We start from the raw sequence: 21396 nt of genomic DNA on the forward strand, positions 1-21396 counted from the left end.
ATCTCATTTTAAGAAAAGGAGTTTACATTCATCGATCACATGAAAGAGAAGCAGATCTTACAGAAAGACCAAAAGTTCCCATTAAAAACAACATATATATATATATATATATATATATATATATATACACACACACACACATATACACACATACACACACACACACACATTCCATTATATATGGATTGTATATAATGAATACTTTCAAGGAAATACTAAAGGATGAGCTGGATCGGCAAAAGGTTATTTACCAAAATCATTTGAATGCATCAGATGAAACCCCACTCTGTCTGTACATGTCCTATTTGCGAACAGAGAAGGGAGGCTGAAATTCACTGAATAAATTACCTGTTGTTAATTAATTATTCACCCAGCTCTAGTCATTGTCTCTGGATCAGTGAACTATATATATACACAGTGAACTATATATATAGTTCATCAGTGAACTATATATATACACACACACACACACACACACACATCAGTGAACTATATATATACAGTTATATACTATATATATACACAGTTCATCAGTGAACTATATACACACACACACACACACACACACACATATTCCATTATATATGGATTGTATATAATGAATACTTTCAAGGAAATACTAAAGGATGAGCTGGATCGGCAAAAGGTTATTTACCAAAATCATTTGAATGCATCAGATGAAACCCCACTCTGTCTGTACATGTCCAATTTGTGAACAGAGAAGGGAGGCTGAAATTCACTGAATAAATTACCTGTTGTTAATTAATTATTCACCCAGCTCTAGTCATTGTCTCTGGATCAGTGAACTATAATTTGTAGCTTAATCATGGATGGCTGTAATATATGTACATTCTGTACCCATAAACTATTCAGCTTGGGCAGTGAAGGATGGAAAATGCTTTGACTTAGCAGAGAATCAGAGGGAGCTTGAGCAGTAAAGCATGGAGCACCATTTGTGAGCTACATAATTGGAGTCCCTCACAGTAAACCATTGGGTTGGAGCTCTGCTAAAGTTAAACTGATATTTATTTGCACACTACCCAAATGCCTGTAATTACACTGGGAAAGGGAGGCAAAATAAGAGGTCATGTTTTGTAGGGATCTCCAATAGCTATACTGCATCTCCATGCACTAGAGTGGCCACTTACGCATCACTCAGAAAGATGAAATGCATCACCCCCCAAAAAAAAATGCATGAAAGAGGACACAGTTTTGCATACAATTTGCATGTGTGTGTATACACACACACACAAACACACATATCCATATATATGTGTGTGTGTGTGTGTGTGTGTGTGTGTCTGCAAATGTGTTGGACTACAAATCCCAGCATCCCCAAGCCAGCTATTTGAAGGGCTGGTCAAATCCAAGGGCAGTATCCAATGGCGTCATTCTGTGAACTCAAATAGCTCTAATGGAGCTAGGTATCTAAGGTGGCTTACATGGTCCTCTTCCTCACCATTTTATCCTCACAACAACCCAGTGAGGTAAATTTGGCTGAGAGTCAGTGACCAGCCCAAAGTCACCCAGTGAGTTTCATGGCTAAGTGGGGACTAGAACCTGGATCTCTTGAGTCCCAACTTGCTAACCATTGTACCACATTGGCTCTCATTATGTTCCCCCATACAGTTTCTGCCAGTGATGGCTGGGTCCATATCTGGGGTCAGCATGTGGTATCTTCAGACAGGAGCTAAAAAACCCCAGAGCCCCATCAGACTCTCTCATTACCTTTTTTAAAAAATTGCACTGGGCAGCTGAACCGGGGAGCTGAGCTGCCATGTTAATTTCCTACAGTGTCTCTGATGTTGTGTTGTTCTGGGGCATCGGTTGCTGTCCACTGCTGCCACCAGGTAAGCCCACTAGGGGGATCCCACTGATATAGGAACCAACCCCCTAAAAACTGGGGACAGCCCTATCTGGGCCTCCCACCATCTAGAGCAAAGGAGTCAAGGACAGGTTTTGTGCTCTGTGCAATGGTTTCCTTAAATCCAGTGCTTTCCTGCCCCTGCCCCCATAAATAAATGGCAGACATTCACTTATAAGGAAGAAAGTAAAGGGGGCACCATTCAGACTGGGGCTTAATTTGCTTTCTAGAGAGAATGAGATATTTATAGAAGCAGGAACATTTCTCTTTGTTTCCAGTCAGGGGACTGGAAACAAAGCCCTATGAAGAGAGACTGAAAGAATGGGGCATGTTTAGCCTTGAGAAGAGAAGACCGAGGGGAGATATGATAGCGCTCTTCAAGTACTTGAAAGGTTGTCACAGAGAGGAAGGCCAGCATCTCTTCTCCATCATCCCAGAGTGCAGAACACGGAATAATGGGCTCAAGTGACAGGAAGCCAGATTCCGGCTGACCATTAGGAAAAACGTCCTGACTGTTAGAGCAATACAACGACAGAACCAATTCCCTAGGGAGGTGGTGGGCTCTCCCACACTGGAGGCGTTCAAGATGAGGCTGGACAGTCATCTGTCAGGGATGCTCTGACTTGGATTCCTGCACTGAGCAGGGGGTTGGACTCGATGGTCTTGTAGGCCCCTTCCAACCCTACTATTCTATGATTCTAGTATGATCACCACTTTCATGTAGGGATGTCGGTGGCTGGGAAATCTGGTTGTTTTGGCTCAATGGAGTTCTGCATAGGGATGGCAGTGGAGTCCATTTGGGGGCTCGAGATTGGTGGATTGCCACTAGCTCAGCCCTGCCCCCCCCAGACTGGAGTCCGTGGACTGCCATGCTTGGTGGTGGTGGTGGTGAAGTGGTACTGCAGAAGCAAGTCTTGCCCCTGAACTATGCACATTCAATCTACTGCATGTAGAAACCCTACACGTGTACAAAACCCTGTGCACATACGAAGGGTACATGTGTAGGCTTGTCCACCTGCATGGGAAACCCACTTTTACAGGGCTTCTTATGGCATGGAAAAGTGATCCACTGCCACAACAAGAAAGAAAGTGTCCAAGCACTTTATCTCGGCTGTCTGAAAAAGTTCAAGTGAAATTATACATGAATGGAGATTTAGTCAAATTGGATCAACTTTATGAAAGCAATCAATGGCAAGTAAAAAGAAAGAAAGAAAAAAAGGAATGAAGCCATATAAGGAATCTCTGATCTTGGGCAAAAACAAGAAGACTAGATTGGAATGCTTTATGGCACAATAATTCCAAACTACGTCTTTAAGGCCACAATCCGATGCCTGTGTAGACAGAGCAAAGGCCTACAACTCCCAGCATGCCTCAGCCAGCAAAGCTGGGAGTTGTAGGCCTTTTCTCTTTCTACACAGGCATCAGATTGCACCATAAGGTGCCATAAGACTCTTTGGGTTGTATCCAACAGTGGCGTCGCACTAACAGAAAGTGATTTTGCCCACAACCAGGTAAGCCCACAAAGAGGTCCCACTAATATAGGAGCCTTCTCCCCACAACCCTCCCTCCCTGCAGCCATCTCTGGCTGGGCCTCCCATGGTCCAGAGCTAGGGAGTCAAGGACATGTTATTTCTAGCCTACATATATGGCTAATCTACTGCAGCCCCTTGCATCCTATCTCATACTGCTCTGGAGGGTCTCCTAGCCCTTCAGAGCAGCTTTTCAGGAGGTGCAGTGAGCTGCAGTGGGTAGGAGAGATGGGTGCCCTTGCCTTGTGCAAACAGAAGTGGTTTCTACAGCTGCAAAGCCACCACTGGATACAATGTTTGTTGGTATCACTGCAGCCAACTCACATGGCTACCACTTTGGACACTGGCCTAGGGCAGAAAGGGTTCATATACAGAAGTCTAAACAAGGTATAGGAGATACTTCTGCTGTCCCATTAAGAGCCCATATAGATGACCATTCTAGCACATGGCATGATGCACATCTGCACAGGATGTGTGGCAAAATGGCCACTTGGCAGGATGATGACACAGTTGACCAAGCTTCCCCAAGATGAGAAAGCTCAGAGTTAAGGCCAAAACAGACATGACTTTAAAGCTGTATCTAGCAGTTATGGCTTTCTCCCTCTGTTTTACTCTAGAGTAGGCACCGGGGCCCCAATCCAGATATTAACTCCCTCCCTTCCATGCTAGGGTCCTGAATTGGACTGAGCCCCCTGTATCTACTCTAGAGTTTAAAAATGGAGAAAACAGATGCAGCTGCTAGATTCAGATTTAAAGTAACATCTGTTTTGGTCCTCAGATCACCGAAATGGACTCAACATGTTGACAGCATTTAAGGCCTAGAGGTAGTATATGAGCTACCTCTAGTACCAGAGGCAGTGAACCTATGTACACAAGTTGCTGGGGAAGATGGGCGGGAAGGTGCTGTTGCCCTCATGTCCTGGTTGCGGGTTCCTGGTTGACAGCTGGTTGACCACTGTGTGAACGGAATACTGGACAAGATAGACCTTGGTCTGATCCAGCAGGGCTCTTCCTATGTTCCTAAGGCAAAAACTAGGAATGTGTGAATTAGCAAAGCTCAAGCTCACTGAAGATCTCCGAACTCTTATCTTGATGCTTGTTCCAACTTGTCCATATCAGATTGAGAGTTTTGTTTTTTCCCCCCTTTTCGCATGAAAATCCATGCATAGTTTCCTGCATATTTTTCAAAATGTACGTATCAGTTGTACACATCTTTGAAAAATATGCATTCTTCTCCCATTGATTAAAGTGTATTTGTGCACATTTTCCAAAAGTACACATTTTTTTCATGAGCATTTTTCAAATGTACACATGCTGTTGAACATGACTGCTTTTGGTCTGCAAATCGCATTGCATGGTTACGGACTTCAACCACAGATTGTGTCTGAGTCCATGTTTGGTCCGAAAGATAAAAAATGAACTGAAATGAATATCTCCTACATCCCTCGCCAAAACACACATTACTTTAAAACCATATCTAGTAGCTAAGTCTTTCTTTTCATTTGTACTCTAGGGTAGGCACAGGGACCCCCAATCCAGATCTTAAAAGCCTTTCTACCCCCCCCCCCACAAGTGTCCCTACCAAGATTGGGCCACCTACACCTACTCTAGAGTAAACATGAAAAAGATGTAGCTGCTAGATATGGATTTAAAGTAATCTCTGTTTTGGCCCTCATTCAGTACTGATGGTGAGTTTTGTTCATAAGGCTCCCAGGATCCTATCATTACAGTTTGCGGAAAATTTTAATTAACATTTAGCCATTATTAATGCTCTCCTGTTCCCCTGTTGAAGGCAATGAGGAAATCCCATTCTTTTTCTTCTTTCTCATTAAAACAAAAGCCTAATATACTGATCTAGATACCCTAATCTTTGATAGCCAACTGTGAGGAAAATAGTATGATGCACAATCCTGACCTTTACCAATAGTGTATATTTTGATACGCTTCCCATTCTGCCACTTCTTGCCCATTTAGCAAGGCGGTAAACAAGGGGGGAAGCTGAATGGCATAGCCCTGCAAATTGCAGAATGCTGAAAAGGTCAAAATAGCACAGCAGAATGTTACTATCCTGTAATTTACAGAGTATATGAGCCATTCACATTCTAATAACTCATTCTCATGACAAGCCTTGTGAAAAGAACATAAAAGTCACAGTGTGTGAATCCATTTCTAAAGCTGGATTTGTATTTTTATTTTAAGAAGGATGAGAAAGGGTTGCAAACTTTGCCCAATTTTAATTTTAATTATTCCCCCTGATACATAAATGCAGAGCCATCCCCCCCACCCCCCGGCCATGCATCAAATATATCTCATCAAAATGCAAAACTGGCAAGTTCTCAAAACCTAACGAAGAGCAAGAAAAGCTTTTCATCCAATGCCATTTCTTATTTGTTGTTTTGTAGAAATTGCTTTAAATTGCAAATCATTCAAATGAATTCATTAATGGAAAATGGAAAATCTCTTGCGCTGTTAAAGGTGGGAGTCGGGGGGAGGAGAAGCTTTCTTACCATCACGTTTCTCTCCTGCCTCTTCAGGTTGGTCTGTCAGCATTTTCTGGTGCTTCCCAGGGCCCTATGCATCATGCTGTCTTTAGATCAGTATAGTGGGGATGGAGTTGCATTGATCATAATCACTGATGTCACAAGCACTGTCCAATAGGGGCCTCTTCTCCCCCACTCTGTTTCTCCTCCTCCTCCTCCTCCTCCCCCCCTCCTCCCCCCTCTTTCTACCTGCCCAGTGGGCTGCAAGAGGAGTGACAGGTTGTTCTTCCAGAGGGGAGAATGATTGGGGAAGAATAAGGCATAAGTAAACATCCCCTCTCATTTTTATTGTAACAATGCAAAAAGTGCTACTAGATGCAGAACAATACTGTATGGGAACAATTTAAGAGCAACACGTTTCCAGTGCCCTGGGAGGAAACAAGTCTATGGAAGGGGGAAGATATGTAAGGAGGATCTATACTTAAAACAGAGATAGGTTGGTTTACAAAGCAAAAGGAGTCGATATGATACTTTGGGGAAAGGTTTCCTAAGCAATCAAGCTGTCATCAAACATGGTAGCGATGATGGTCAACTGAATTATAGACAGAAGAAAAGCCCACAACCAATAGCGAACATAGAGCAAGGTAAGACAAAAATAAGAGCAGGTAAAAAGCATGGCAAAAAGCCACCAGGGAGATTAAATTTGCATGTAAACCTGCATGGCTGAGAGCCAAGGTGAAGCATGGGGAAACAGGAAAGGGGAGTACTGATCCTAGTGTAGGCACGCTGCTCCCACTGAGGCCATGAGGATGAGGTACCCTGTTGTCAGCACTTCTGCAAACGCTCTTCCATCTCCTAAACAAGGCAAAATGAGTTTGCTGCAACACGTCTATTACCAAAGGGTACTCCTAAATACTCCTAAATACTCCTAAAACGAATGCTGTGAGTCAGAATTTATGAATGAGAGATTGATCAAATAGCTCTCGTTGGTTGTCTTACATTGCTTTCTGTCTTAGCTTGCTGATAGGAAATTAATATAATTTGGAGAATCTACCTTTTCTTCCTCTCCTTCTCTTGAAATCTCATTCTAAATTTGTAGTATCAGGAAGGGGAAGAGAAAGAAAACAAGGGGAAAGTGGCTCCAGCTTTCAATTTCCATCTTAGTTTGACAGGGATGTTTTGTACTTTGTCATCTTATAAAAGAATGGAAGAAAATGCTTCTTAGGAAGAACAAAGCCAACTTTGGGGATTACTGAAGTTTGAAGACTGCAATGAGGTCACATTTGGATGTGCGTCACAGTTGGATGTGTAGATATGGATGTGTGTCACAGTTGGATTTATTGAAGGACCTGGCTGCACTTAGATGCTTTGCAAATCAGTTGTAATTCATAAACACAGGAAACTAATACCTGCTATTCTACATAGCCAGAGGAAGATGTCTATATCCTTAAAAACAGAGTTGGGTATGAAAAGTGGAAAGCATGGCTGAAGAGCCCTGCTGGTCCCATTCAGTCCAGCATCCTGCTTGTACATTTGGCAACCAAATGCCAATCTGGGAGACCATAGATGGGGCACAAGGGCCTCAGTGACTGGCCTACAGTAACTTTTGGGAAACTCCATAGCCACAAGATGCCTCAATAGTCAATAGCCACTGTGGAACTCAACGGTCAAGAGCTGTTGTGGGATTCAATGGTCAATAGCTGTTGTGGGATTCAATGGTCAATTGCTGCTGTGAAACTCAGTGATCAATAGCTGCTGTGGAAATGAATGGTCAATAGCCACTGTGAAACTCAATGGTCAATAGCCACTGTGGAATCCCATGGTCAATAGCTGTTGTGGAACTCAGTGGTCGATAGCCACCGTGGAATCCTGTGGTCAATAGCTGCTGTGGAACTCAGTGATCAATAGCCACTGTGGAATCCTGTGGTCAATAGCTGTTGTGGAACTCAATGGTCAATAGCCATTGTGGAACTCAGTGGTCAATAGCCCCTGTGGAATCCCATGGTCAATAGCTGCTGTGGAACTCAATGGTCAATAGCCACTGATAGACCTCTCCTCATCCATCAATTTTTTCTAATCTCCTTTTAAAGCCATCTAAGCTAGTGGCTACCATCATGGCCTCCTGTGGCCGTGCATTCCAAGTTCAACTATGTGTTGAGTGAAGACACACTTTTTTTCTGTCCTGAATCTCCTACTAAATGGTTTCATTAGATGACCCTGTTTCTAATATTCTAGGAGGGGGAGAGAAACTTCTCTCTCCCCACTTTCTCCACATCATGCACCTATCTGTACATACACCTCTCATGCTGCCATCAATACTATTAAGAATGTACCACAATACCTTTTACCAACATCTTTGGCCCATGCACAGTGAAAACTGGCTGTTGCATATACTATTTCAGGCGTCAACAGATCCATCCATCCATCCATCCATCCATCCATCCGTCATCTCCTACACTGGAGCAGAGCCACTTCATATTGAATAGCCAATCAACACCATTCCTCGATGCTACACAAACTCATTTCCTTAAACTGCTGTTGCAATAAATTCCACCATTAGACACAAGAAAGCAGCAAATTGATTTGCATGTCATCGTAACACTGGCAATAAACTGTTCTTGCATCATTCAGTCTGTTATTCCCAGAAAGCAACTTACCCAGCTGGACCTCTATGATGCTCGTCTGATTCTCCACAGGGTACAAAGGCTGGGGAGGCCTCTTAGTTACTAAAGCTAGAAAAAAAAATGAGACAAAAGAGGAATAGGGAAGAAATAAGCCAAACTGCAGGATAAGGAAAATGCATGTCATGCAAATGGCATGTTGATTTGATCGTGCACAAACATTCATTATAACACTTCTGGTAGTATTGCTCTACAGTAGCAGTTTCCTGGTGGCTTTTGCCCTATAGAAGTGGGGTGAGCCACTGGAAGAACAAAGGCCAGGTTTTGTCCCCAAACCAGTTTTATTACTGTCCTTGGCATAGGCCGCACTAGAGGGGGTGGGGGGCAACCATCTCCCCAGACAAGTAGTTTGCCCTCCCTCACTTTTTGACCCTGTGGTTACTTGAAGGAAATACACTTTTCACATACAAGTTAGAACAGAATCATGAACTGGAAATCTGTGCCCCCATGTGTGTGTGCATTTTGCCCTTTGCCCCACACGTGTATGTTTGCCCTTTGCCCCACACGTGTATTTTGCCCTTTGCCCCACAATGTCCCTTCCAAATTTTAACCATGATGTGGTAAAGAATTTGCCTACAGTTCACTTATGGGGTGTCAAGGGCTCCTTGGAGGCCTCTCTCAGTCTAATCCAGTAGCCAAGTCCAGACACAGACAAAAGGATTCCTTTCAAAGCTTTATTCTTCTTTTACAACTTAACAACTCTACCATTTGCAACTAGATCTGAGCAGCACAGTACCTATGCCCTAAGTTGGAACAATTGGTCCCCGTTTGAAAGGGAATTACTGGCAGACCCCTGAACTTAAGGACTAGGGAGAGTCCCTCCCCTTTTCCCTTGGATCCTCTGGGCGCAGCCGTTGTTTGCGCGCCAACCGGGCACTACGCCTCCTTTCTGCGCCCTCCATTTGGCGCCGCTCTCTGCGTTGGCGTCGCGCGTCTACCAAGTCTGCTTCCTGCGCTCTGTCACTCCCAGGACTGCTATCTAAGCTAGGAACGCTGGTGGGAGGAATCTCCGTCAGATGTGGGCCCTGGGAAGGATGAGTGCGCTCCTCTCCCAGGAGCGACTGCTCTTCCTCAGCATCAGAACTACTCTGGGATTCTATGGGCTCAGTGTCCACCCTGACATGGGGAAAAGGAACACATATTTTCAAATAGTAAGAAACAGAGATGCAAATATATGAGTTGCCTTAGACGGAATCAGACCATTGGTCCATCTAAGTGCTGCATTATTTTACTCTAGAGACAAATCAGACTATTTCCAGTCCACGTCAGTTTTTCATGTATTCATTGATAAGTTATGATGCTCTTATGATTTTACTCTTTGCAGCTGGATTTATCTTGGTTTTCTTCTGCAGTTTTTTTGTTTTTGTTTTAATGTGTGTGTACCTTGCTTATTATATATTGCCCAGAGAACTTTGGATATTGGGTAGTTTAAAAGTGCAGTCAGTAAATCAATCAATCAATCAATCAATGACTCAATTCTGTCCAATTTCTGCATCAGTCTGAGATTTGTTTTTAAATGCACAAAAATACACATTTATTTTTGTGCACTACTTCGCCTAACGCATGTCTTTTGTATGCAATTTTCTGTAATATACACATGTTTCTATGCAATGTTCCCTAATGTCCTAGTTTTTTTTATAGCTCTGTTGTTTTAAAACTGTTATTGTATTTTAAATCTCTGCATTGCTTCTAGGTTTTATTGTGGTTTGTACTTTTGTATTGTAGTTTTAAGCTCTTACATTTTATATTGTAGTTTATGATGCATTTGTGGTTTTAATGGTTGTGGACCACACGGAGAGCTTTGGCTATATTGGGCAGTATAAAAATGTAATAAATGAATAAAATCGGTAACATATGCATTTTTGTATGTAATTTTTGAGCCAAGGAGTGCATCACAAAATTCAGAGAAGTACACGATAACTATGATCCAGTCTTCATATTAAAAAGGTAAAGGTGTCCCCAACCAGTCGTGTCCAACTCTAGGGTGCGGTGCTCATCCCCGTTTCTAAGCCGAAGAGCCAGCGCTGTCCAAAGACGCTTCCATGGTCATGTGGCTGGCATGACTGAACACCGAGGTGCACGGAACGCTGTTACCTTTCCCGCCGAGGTGGTACCTATTTATCTACTTGAAATTTCTTGCTTTTGAACTGCTAGGGCAGAAGCTGGGACTGAAGATGGGAGCTCACTCCATCATGCAGCACTCGGGTCTCGAACTGCTGACCTGCCGACCTTCCAGTCTGCAGTTCAGCGTCTTAACCACTAAGCCACCGCGGCCCCATTAGTCATATTAGTCATATTAGTCCAAGTCAAATCGAAGACTTGTGCAATTTCTAATACACCTTCCCCAATGCTCTTCCCAGAAAATAACATTCCAATCAATATACTGATTAAAACTGGCCTTTCATTGCAGACTAGCAATTACCTACTATTCTGGGTCCAAATGATATAGGTTCAAAAGAAAAGTTCAGTTTATCCAACGGCATCATGAAGGGATCTCCTAAGAGTTATGTTGCCCACATGCACCATTTTATTTGATCTAAATTTATCAGAATGTGGCAGCTCAAAATACCTTATTCCAAACTCAAATGCAGCAGTTGACCCCAAGGAGACATGAGCAACACAATTAGATTACTTTTGGATTACCCTAGGAGTAGAAAGTTGTGGCAGAAAAAATATATATAATCAATTTCCTTTGCTAATGCTCATAGGACCTCTGAATGTTGTTAGAGGAAGAACTGTCAACGTTACCTAATCATAATGTTATTTCTATTGAGAATTTTCAAAAGCTGCTGGATGGATCATTGCACAAGTCTAATTCACTTCAGTATACACCAACAATGGGAAACTTTAGAGACCAATCACTAAGGACTAATCTAAGGGACTTAAAGTTGGCTCTGACCACATAGTGACCTCAATAAGTATAGCAAATGGACACATAGACAAGGCGTCATCTCACCGCTGCTCCATCATGTGATGTGAAGATTAGTTTTTCAGACCATTGTAAGGGGTCAGAAGCCCACTCAATCCCAAGGAGAACTCCCCAGAGAAAGAGGCATGGATTGGGACCCTACCCAGAAACCCAATACAATTGATGGCCTGCAAGAACCCACTACTGTGCCTGCTCCAGGTTTTTGAGGGCCCTAGGGAAAGACACTCTCCATGGGCTCCCTCCTTCAGTGAGTCTACCTTCTCACCACCATTGTCACCAGCTATTTCTCTCCATCTTCTTTCTCATCATTGCTACCACTTCCTTGCTTGACAGGTAGACAGCCAGTGAGCAGGTGGCATCTACTGCTCCTCCTTCTCACCACCTCTGTTGTCTGGGTCAGAATGAGAGGCAGGCGAACAAGCAGGTGAAGAGGAAGTGAAGAGGAGGAGCAACACCAAGGGGTTCTTGTTAGAGAGCCTCTGCTGGGGTGCGGACCTTTGGCGGGTGCCCAACTATGCCTATCCTTGATGCCAGCCCTGATATTTCCAAGGCAGCCCAAAGTGCCTTACAGCATGGATGTCTTGCCTGGCCTTCTGATAGCCCCTCTGATCACATCCCAAGCCCTGCCTTGATCCCCAGTTCTCCCTCTTGTTACCCCTGGCCTCCACAATGAATGCACCAACAGAGATGGTAGGAAGCCCAGTGACAGGTTAGGAGTGCCCATTTGGTTGCCAGGAGGATCTATTACCAGGGATCTCCTTGGGTGGAAGTGTCTCTTTGAGAGGAGTGGAAAAGATCCAGCTGTAGACAATGACCCAGAAGATGAGCAGGAAGGGGAGGAGCTGGCAGTGAGGACATACACTTCTGAGCCTCCTCTGTACCTTGCTGAGTTAGCATCTACCTATTGAGCATCTTAGCTCTACCTCCAGAAGTCCCTTGCTTGGCTCTGGCTCCCACAACAAGTGCTGGTCATAGACGTAAGGTGAAAAACTTTATCCACATGTTTCACTATGCAATAAAAATTGGAAATGCTCTACATGTTGCCTCCTTGCCGTCAGTTTTCCACCATGGCTGGATTGTTCAGAAGTCACTATATGAGTTGAGATCCTAACCTTGTGAGCTTCCCTGCACTCATCGTTAATGTGGATCATAGGTAGAGGACATTTACAAAGTGATGTCCCCGGGTTACTGAGTGAGTTGGTATGGATGGTTTGCCCAGGGAGGAGGGAAACTCACCATGGAGATGCTAATCCCCATGGTGATAAGTCTGGAGCAATGATGCAGCAGTGTCAGGCAGCAGTCTGAGGTGAGCCAGGAAGCAGAAGCCATGAGAGAAGCCAGAAGTCAGGACTGAAGAGCAAGTCAGAATCAAAGGTCAAACAGGAAGAAGGATTGAGGGACAAGTTAGGAGTCAGGACCAAAGAATAACTAAGGATACAGGAACCAAGGCTAATACTAGACTTTAGTGGGTTCTTGGCATACTGCTGTCAACAGTACCCTGTCTGGTGCTTCTCCTGCCACCCTTGCTGACATCTTGGGCAATGCCCAGTGCCCCTGCTATCCCATCACCCTCAGTCTCTCTGGCCATCAGTAACTCACTTTCCACTCCCCACCCCTACCCCAGATATGTTTACTCATTGGGTAGTGGAACATAGGAACATAGGGTGTTGCCTTATACTTGGTCAGACCATTGGTCCGTCTAGCCCAGTAGTGTCTACTGGCAGTGGCTCTCCAGGATTTCAGGTAGAGTTTTTCCAGCCCTACCTGGCGATGCAAGAGATCAAACCTGGGATCTTCTGCATGGAAAGCAGGTGCTCTACCACTGAGCTACGGTCCCTCCCTGAGCTACAGGTGGCATAATGGGAGGAATCACACCTCTACTCAGTTCTGTTCTGTGGAAAATCCACAAAATGCAATTTTAAAGTCCTCAAAATGCAATGGCCCATTTACACCCATAACCTTGTGTATATGGGCCATTCACTGCACCATTTTGTGTAAGTCTAGACATGTGCACATATTTCACAACTGCCTTTTTTTGTGCAAAATGGTGCTCGTGGCACTCAGGGACGGGTCCCAGCTGAGCATGGGCAGCTGGTGAGCATGGGGGATGTGGTTGAGCAGGGGCAAGGGCTCACTGGGCATGGTTCAGAGGTGGGGGTGGGGAGTCTTCCAGACTCTTGGACCCTATCGGCCACCTGCACCATCCCTAGGTATTAGGGATGTGCCTGCCCGGACCTTAAGATCATCCTCAGTGGCCCTTCTCTGTGAGCTCCTGCCAAAGGAAGTGAGGTGGGTGGCTACTAGGAGGAGGGCTTTTTCTACTGTGGCACCCCGGCTGTGGAATGAGTTCCCTAGTGAGGTTCACCTGGCACCTACATTGTATTCTTTCCGGCGCCAGGTGAAGACCTTTTTGTTTTCCCAGGCATTTTAGCATTTTAACTTTCTAGACATTTATCTTTGCTGTTTTAAATCTATAAATCCCTGCATTGCTGCTAGGTTTTATTCTTGTTGTATTGTTATACTGTGGTTTTAATGTTTTATATATTTTATATTGTTTTATTGTGTGCTCTTTGGTTTTAATTTTTGTGAACCGCCCAGAGAGCTTCGGCTATTGGGTACTATTAGGAAATAAATAAATAAATAAATAAATAGGTATTACATTTTATGGAATCTAACATGGTGGCCACTCTGCTGCAGAACAGAGCCAAGGAGTAGCTCAACTTCTCCAATTGTGCCTCTGTCCAACGGGAAGCAGGGTGAGGTGAGTGACGGGCAGTGGCAGCAGTCAGAGCAAGCATTACCATCATCAGGCCGTGTGGGACCTCTGATGGATGGAAGGGCAGTGGTGGGTCCTTCTGAGTTCAAGGACTGTCAGCAGATGCTTAACCATGTCAGCCCTCACAGGACCACATCAGAGGTCAGGAAGACCATGCTGCCCGAACAATGTTCAATTGGAACAGGGAGGCCTTTGTACTCCTTCCTGGATCCTGGGTGGGCAGGATCAGTCCAGAGCCTGAAAATGCTTCACTGAGAACCTGCCACTGGCAGTTGGGTAGTTCACCCCATAGGGGAGCCGGCCACAGGTGCCAGCAGGTACTGACAAGCAGTCTGATGGACCCAAGCCACACAGCCAGCTACAGTGCAATGTTCAGCTCCATGGAAGAGATTGTCATGGACCTATCAACAGTCTGAGACAACAGAAAGAAGTCAATACATTTACTTCTGTGATGGGTTTGGGGTGTTTTCTGAATTGTTGGAGTAACATAGATGGAAATGATCCACTTCAAGACCCCCTTATATTAGCTTTGTTGAGATTGTGATTTGCAAACACTGAAATCTCCAGGGCCAGATGAACTGCATCCTAGAGTAATAAAGGAACTGGCCGAAGAACTCTCAGAAGAGCTGTCTATTCTCTTTGAGAAATCATGGAGGATGGGGGAAGTGCCAGATGACTGGAGGAGAGCTAATGTGGTCCCTATCTTCCAAAAGGGTAAAAAAGAGGAACCTGGGAACTACAGACCAGTCAGTTTGACATCAATCCCTGGGAAAATTCTGGAGCAGATCATAAAGCAATCCATCTGTAAGCACATTGGAAACAATGCAGTAATTACTCAAAGCCAACATGGATTTGTCAAGAACAAATCCTGCCAGACGAATCTGATCTCAGGTGGATCCACAGTTGGCTCCAGAATCGGACTCAAAGAGTGCTTATCAATGGGATCTTCTCAAACTAGGGAGAGGTAATGAGTGGGGTACTGCAGGGCTCGGTCCTGGGCCCAGTGCTCTTCAACATTTTTATTAATGATTTGGAGGAGGTGGTGCAGGGAATGCTGATCAAATTTGCAGATGACACAAAATTGGGTGGGATAGCTAATCCTTTGGAAGACATTAACAAAATTCAAAGTGATCTTGATAGACTGGAGCGCTGGGCAGAAAACAACAGAATGAAATTTAGTAGGCATGAAGGCCAAGTTCTGCACCTAGGAAAAAGAAACCAAATGCACAGTTACAAGATGGGGAATACGTGGCTCAACAACACTACAAGCAAGAGGGATTTTGGAATTGTTGTAGATCACAAGCTGAATATGAGCCAACGATGTGATGTGGCTGCAAAAGAGGCATATGCTCTTTTGGGCTGCATTAATAGAAGCATAGCTTCCAAATCCCGGGAAGTACTAGTTCCCCTCTACTCAGTACTGGTTAGGCCTCATCTGGAGTACTGTGTGCAGTTTTGGGCACCATACTTTAAGAAGGATGCAGACAAACTGGAGAGGGTTCAGAGGAGGGCAACAAAGATGATCAGGGGACTGGAAACAAAGCCCTATGAGGAGAGACTGAAAGAACTGAGCATGTTTAGCCTGGAGAAGGGAAGACTGAGGGGTAGGGATGGCGGAGAATTTCTCCCCGAATCTTCGGGGGGCCGAGCGCCAATGCATTCGGCCCCCCGAACTTGGCGGTTAAATTCTCCACCCCCCCTCCCCCCGCCCCCCCCCCGGGATGGGACTTACCGTAGCCGAATGTCCCTCCTGGCGGCGGGTCCCGGCAGTGGTTCGGCGGGCTTTTGGCGGGGGCGGGGGCGGCAGCCGGTCTTTTGACTGGCTGCCGCCATTACAGCTGAAGTAAAAAAACCCCAACAACCCCGTGATAGGCTACGTAACAATTAACGTAGCCTATCATGGCTATATCTCCAAAGTCAGCCGTGATAGGCTACGTTAATCGTTACGTAGCCTATCAGGGGTGACTTTGAAGAAAAAAAAAAAAGCGCGTACGCAAATGGCGGCCCCCATGGGGCGCTGCCATTTGCGTTCCTTATTTGGTCCCTGTAGTCTATGTAAAGATTTACGTAGACTACGGCGAAAATAAGGGCAACGCAAATAGCGTTGCCCTTATTTTCGCCGTAGTCTACGTAAATCTTTACGTAGACTAACGGGACCAAATAAGGAATGCAAATGGCGGCGCCCCATGGGGGCCGCCATTTGCATACGCGTTTTGTTTGTTTTTTCAAAGTCACCCGTGATAGGCTATGTAATGATTAACGTAGCCTATCACGGCTGACTTTGCAAATCTAGCCATGATAGGCTGCGTAAATCGTTACGTAGCCTATCACGGGGTCTTTTTTTTTTTTTACTTTCGTAGTTTGCGGCCGGGGAGACGGGGCGCTTCTCCCCGGCCTGAATTTCGGCCGGGCGAGGCAGGAAGCCTCCCCCCCCGGCCTGAATTTCGGCCGGGCGAGGCAGGACGGCTCCCCCCTCGCCTGAACTTCAGGGGGGGAAGCGAAGCGCCTCCCCCCCACCGTGAAGCAAGCTGCAAGACCAGGTAAGTGACTTTCGTACATCCCTACTGAGGGGAGACATGACTGTGCTCTTCAGGTTCTTGAGAGGTTGTCACAGAGAGGAAGGCCAGGATCTCTTCTCGATCATCCCAGAGTACAGGACATGGAATAATGGGCTCAAGTTACAGGAAGCCAGATTCTGGCTGAACATCAGGAAAAACTTCCTGACTGTTAGAGCAATAGAATAATGGAACCAATTCCCTAGGGAGGCGGTGGGCTCTCCCACACTGGAGGCGTTCAAGACAAGGCTGGACAGCCATCTGTCAGGGATGCTCTGACTTGGATTCCTGCATTGAGCAGGGGGTTGGACTTGATGGCCTTGTAGGCCCCTTCCAACCCTACTATTCTATGATTCTATAAGTAGAAAAATATTTTCCCCAATCCAGTGTAAGATGAAGGGTTGAACTAGCAGTTACAAGAAACAAGGGATTCCAGTAAAAACAAATAAAACCCAGCCTCACGTCAAACTCTATCTCTCCGTCTGTTACATGTGCATTGCATCATATTCTGATGTCACTACAATGTGCCCTTCTCTGACCGACCATGGGTAGCCAGTGATGTGGAATGGGGGGAGGGAAATGTACCACATAATGACATCATGGCATTGGGTCAGTGGTACAAGATATTACTGAGACTGAGTAGGGGAGCTAGACACAGGGATGCCATTTTCAGCAGCAGCCCCATGAAACATTTTGTTCCACCAAAGTGAAATTTGAACCTACAGCCCTCTAGAATCATCTCGCTGCTTGTCCAGCCCAGCTGGCCAAAGCAAATTCCTAACATGGAGGGTTTTTTTCTGATGTTATATCCAAGAACAACTCACATCCAACTATTTCTCTCTCTCTCTCTCTCTCTCTCTCTCTCTCTCTCTCTCTCTCTCTCTCCTTCTCTGTATATATATGTACACACACACACACCCACACACACACACACAGAGATATCCCACCTTGGCATACTTGATGCCCAAAGTAGATAACTATAAAAATATAACATTGTGGCAAAATACAAGAAATAACAAAAATAGAAAAGGAGATTAAAAAACCCAAACCCTACTGTCTATTAAACACTCAAAACCTGAAAGACCACATTCTGTCATAGTACCTTGCCCAGGTTTTAAGATCTTCCAGGGAGGGAGGACCTTTTCTTGGTCCTGCCACCATCAAAGACACATTTGGTGGGAACATGAGAGAGGTCCTGTCTCTGTGGCTGCTCCCAAGATCTTGAAGTCCCTGTCAAGGAAAGCTAGGAGGTTGGCTCCATCTGTGTCAAAGATGTTTGCATTCAGATGTTTGCAGGCAAAGATGTTTGCATTCAGGCAGGCCTCAGGTTTGTAAGTTGGCCTGTTGGTGAAGCAGGTTCTGTTGGGTTGGAGGGATGCTGTTTTTATTGTGTGTTTTTAAATGGTCCTTTTCATCTATTTATTTTTATGATCATTTTAACAAGTTCATTTTAATTTTTGTCTTATTACTGTTAGCTGCCTTGAGCACTTTTTTTGGCTGGGGGTGGTGGAAAGGTGGGGGTACAAATCAAAACAAAGGGACAATGGGCAGGGCATGAGGGTGAAAAATACTCCACCGTAAGTGGAATTGTTAGTACTTTGTATTTGAATACATTGACTGTTTCCAAATACAGGAGAGCAATCATGCTTTCTCGTTTCACTGTGTTGCCCTCTGCACTGTTAAGTGGGCGATTCAATAAGGTCCCAATTAACGAACATCTGTGTCCATGTGGAATGGGTGCAAGAGAGTCTGTTGAGCATGTACTCCTGTGCTGTAACCTCTACAAAGATTGCAGAGAGAAGATGATTTTCCCCTTATTAAGAACTCTCCAGGACGAACCTTCTGAAGAGCTGGTGATGTTCTGTTTGAAGGATGATTCATCCCATGTCACTGGGGAGGGTGCTGGGTTCTTTCTCATTTCAATGGGAAAAAAGGGGGGGATATGTTGGCCCCATTTTAAAATTTATTGGTTTGATTTAATTACTCTTAATAAGCTGTATGTTTCTCTTGTACAAAAATGTGTATTGGCCTCAGCCCACACTCATTCATTCATTCATTCATTCTGCACTCTAAGGGCCAAAGGCTTGCCTAAACAGGAAAGTATTTGCCTGTCAGTAGAAAGCTATTAGAGAGGGAAGTTCGCTAGGTAGGCCTCCCCAGGCAGGGAGTTCCATTGCCTGGGTGCAGCTACTGTGAAGGCCCACTCCCACAACCCCCACCAAACGTATTCCCTGATTAGGCTTTTAGGTGCTCAAGCCCAAAAAGTCTACGGTAAATTGGTATGTACTGCTTTCTTTCTTTCTTTCTTTCTTTCTTTCTTTCTTTCTTTCTTTCTTTCTTTCTTAAGGCAGATGTTGAGGGGATTAGGGACAACAGCAGGTCACTAGGAGTGATAGACACAAGCTGCCAAGGGCATTCACTGTGCATATATATTTTCCATTTGACATTGGTTCAAATTTCGCTTTCCCCCAATGCACTCATCTCTCCTCATGAAAACTTTGTCAATAAATAATAAGCTGGGAAAAAGCAAGTCAAGAGCTGGTGAACCAGAAGAACACAGAATGATGTATAACCTAATATCAATCATTTTATTTAAAGCAAACTCTTTCGACGAATCATTTGCTGTTTGGTCTTGGCTGGCTGTAAAGATGAGACATGAGCTTATTTTCCTTTGCCTAATACTTACAGCTGGGGGGATCTTATCACTAAACACAATGCCTGATAAGACTGTGGGGTTTTTTTGCCCCCCCCCCTGTAATTTTTGTACAGTTTTTTTTTTCCTTCTGTGGGAACACTTGAAGAAGATGCAATCTGGAAAGTGACAGAAGGATACAATTGTTAAAAGAAAGTGGGAGACATGAAGGATCATTGAGGTTAGAAGCTTTTTAACACCACCATCTAGGAGAATGTTATGGATGACAATTCTGCAAAGCAGCAGCGGGGGTGGGGGAGGGCGGGGGTGGCAGTTATCCCTCTTTCTAATATCAAGGTCTCAACCTATGCTAGAAAGGCTCAATCCTACTATATTCCCCTGTGAACATAACTACCTCTATTAACAGGCTGATCTTGTATGTGGACTTGGTTCAATGCCTGTTGTGTGTATACATGTACGAATCAACCATCAGATGTGGTGTCCCCCCCCCACTTGGGGTACAGAACAACTGAAAGGATCTAGAAAGGTGTATGATCCTTAGGCAGGCAAAGCCTTCCTGCCCACTCCAGCCAAGACATGAGTATTTGAGACATGGCCATCTTAAGGACATATCCCTCCAGTATGCTCTGATATGCATCTAAAGTCCTTCTCGATGTGTCTCCACCAACTGAAGCTCTCTGGGTATCCACTAGAACAGAAGTGTGGAGCTTATGGCCCCCCAGAAGCTGTTGGACTCCAAATCCCATCATCCCCAGCCAACATGGCTACTGATGATGGGAGTTGTAATCTAACAACATCTTGGGGGGCACAGGTTCTAGGGTGGCCAGGTGTCCAACTTTACAGAAGACAATCTTCTACTTTGGAGAGCTGGCAGAGGACAGCCTTCTATTTGAAGATGTCTTCTATTTGATGGGCTGCCCTGTCCAACTCTGGTTTAAAGTCAAAGTACTGTAAAGGGGGGAGGTCAGGGGCCTTGAAGTTGCACATCAACAGTTGCCAGCAGACTGAGCAGGCAGGCAGGCAGATCACCAGGACAATCTTCTCCACTATTGCAAGATGTATTGTTTTTCTATTTAAATTATAGTTATTGGGTAGTATTCAATGTTAATCCTATGGAGAGTAGACCCATTATTTCAATAGGTCTACCCTACATAGGACCAACATTGGATACTACCCATTATTTCTAAATTTGCACCTATAGGACAGTATAACTTGATGTATTCCTTCATCTTTCACCACAGGGCTTGTTCCAACAAGCAAGCACACCACTTCATTTCTCTACACTTGATGATTGGCGTCTGAATGCATGAATGGACTCCATTAAACATCACCGTGTTTGAAGAGAGATAAGAGTTCCTTTTGTGGAGTTAGTTCTGTGACAGTCCATACGTACGTGGAAGCCATCACTTGATGTTGCAGTTATCAGATGCTGGACATGCATGTGTGAACCTGCTCTCAGTGTGACAAGAGTGCAGGGAAATTTAAATAGTATTAAAAACATTTGTTATCTGTGTGGACAGTGTCATTATCTAGTTTGGTCACTAGGTGGCACTGGACTTACATCTGGATGGAATCAGGAGTTTCCTGTAACTGTTTCTCTGTTCTTGTTGAACAGAGACAATGAAGGTCTTGCCTAGCTTCCTGACTGATGTATCTTCTAAATGTCCCATGACATTATTTGGCACTGGACTCTTTTCTGGATAGGCAGAAATGTCTCCCTCCCCACATCAATATAGAGGCAACATCTTTGAGTATAACTCACTATGGATCATGCATTATATTTGCCTTTTAAAACCCACTGTATTAACTTCCCATTATTTTCATTTTACTTCTAGCTATTTTAGCTAATATTGTTTATCTAGCAGCAAAATTCAAAGATGTCTATTGGGACATCCAATGTTCTGGACTCTAGAAATGAATTAGTGGTGG

The 21396-nt window shown here is 44.6% G+C and overlaps 1 protein-coding gene across 1 annotated transcript in view; it reads right to left on the reverse strand.

Annotated features, from left to right (window-relative positions):
- The window catches only part of IL1RAPL2 (interleukin 1 receptor accessory protein like 2), a 737235-nt gene that overhangs the window by 138077 nt on the left and 577762 nt on the right, over positions 1-21396 (reverse strand). Inside the window, exon 8 of the mRNA XM_084813734.1 lies at positions 8531-8605. Coding sequence (XP_084669860.1) covers positions 8531-8605 — 75 coding nt within the window. The remainder of the gene's footprint in view (positions 1-8530; positions 8606-21396) is intronic.

The sequence above is a fragment of the Heloderma suspectum genome, chromosome 9 (assembly GCF_057233095.1).
Source record: "Heloderma suspectum isolate Gila_16-S chromosome 9, 16-S_ref, whole genome shotgun sequence".
In the NCBI taxonomy this organism is placed as follows: Eukaryota; Metazoa; Chordata; class Lepidosauria; order Squamata; family Helodermatidae; genus Heloderma; species Heloderma suspectum.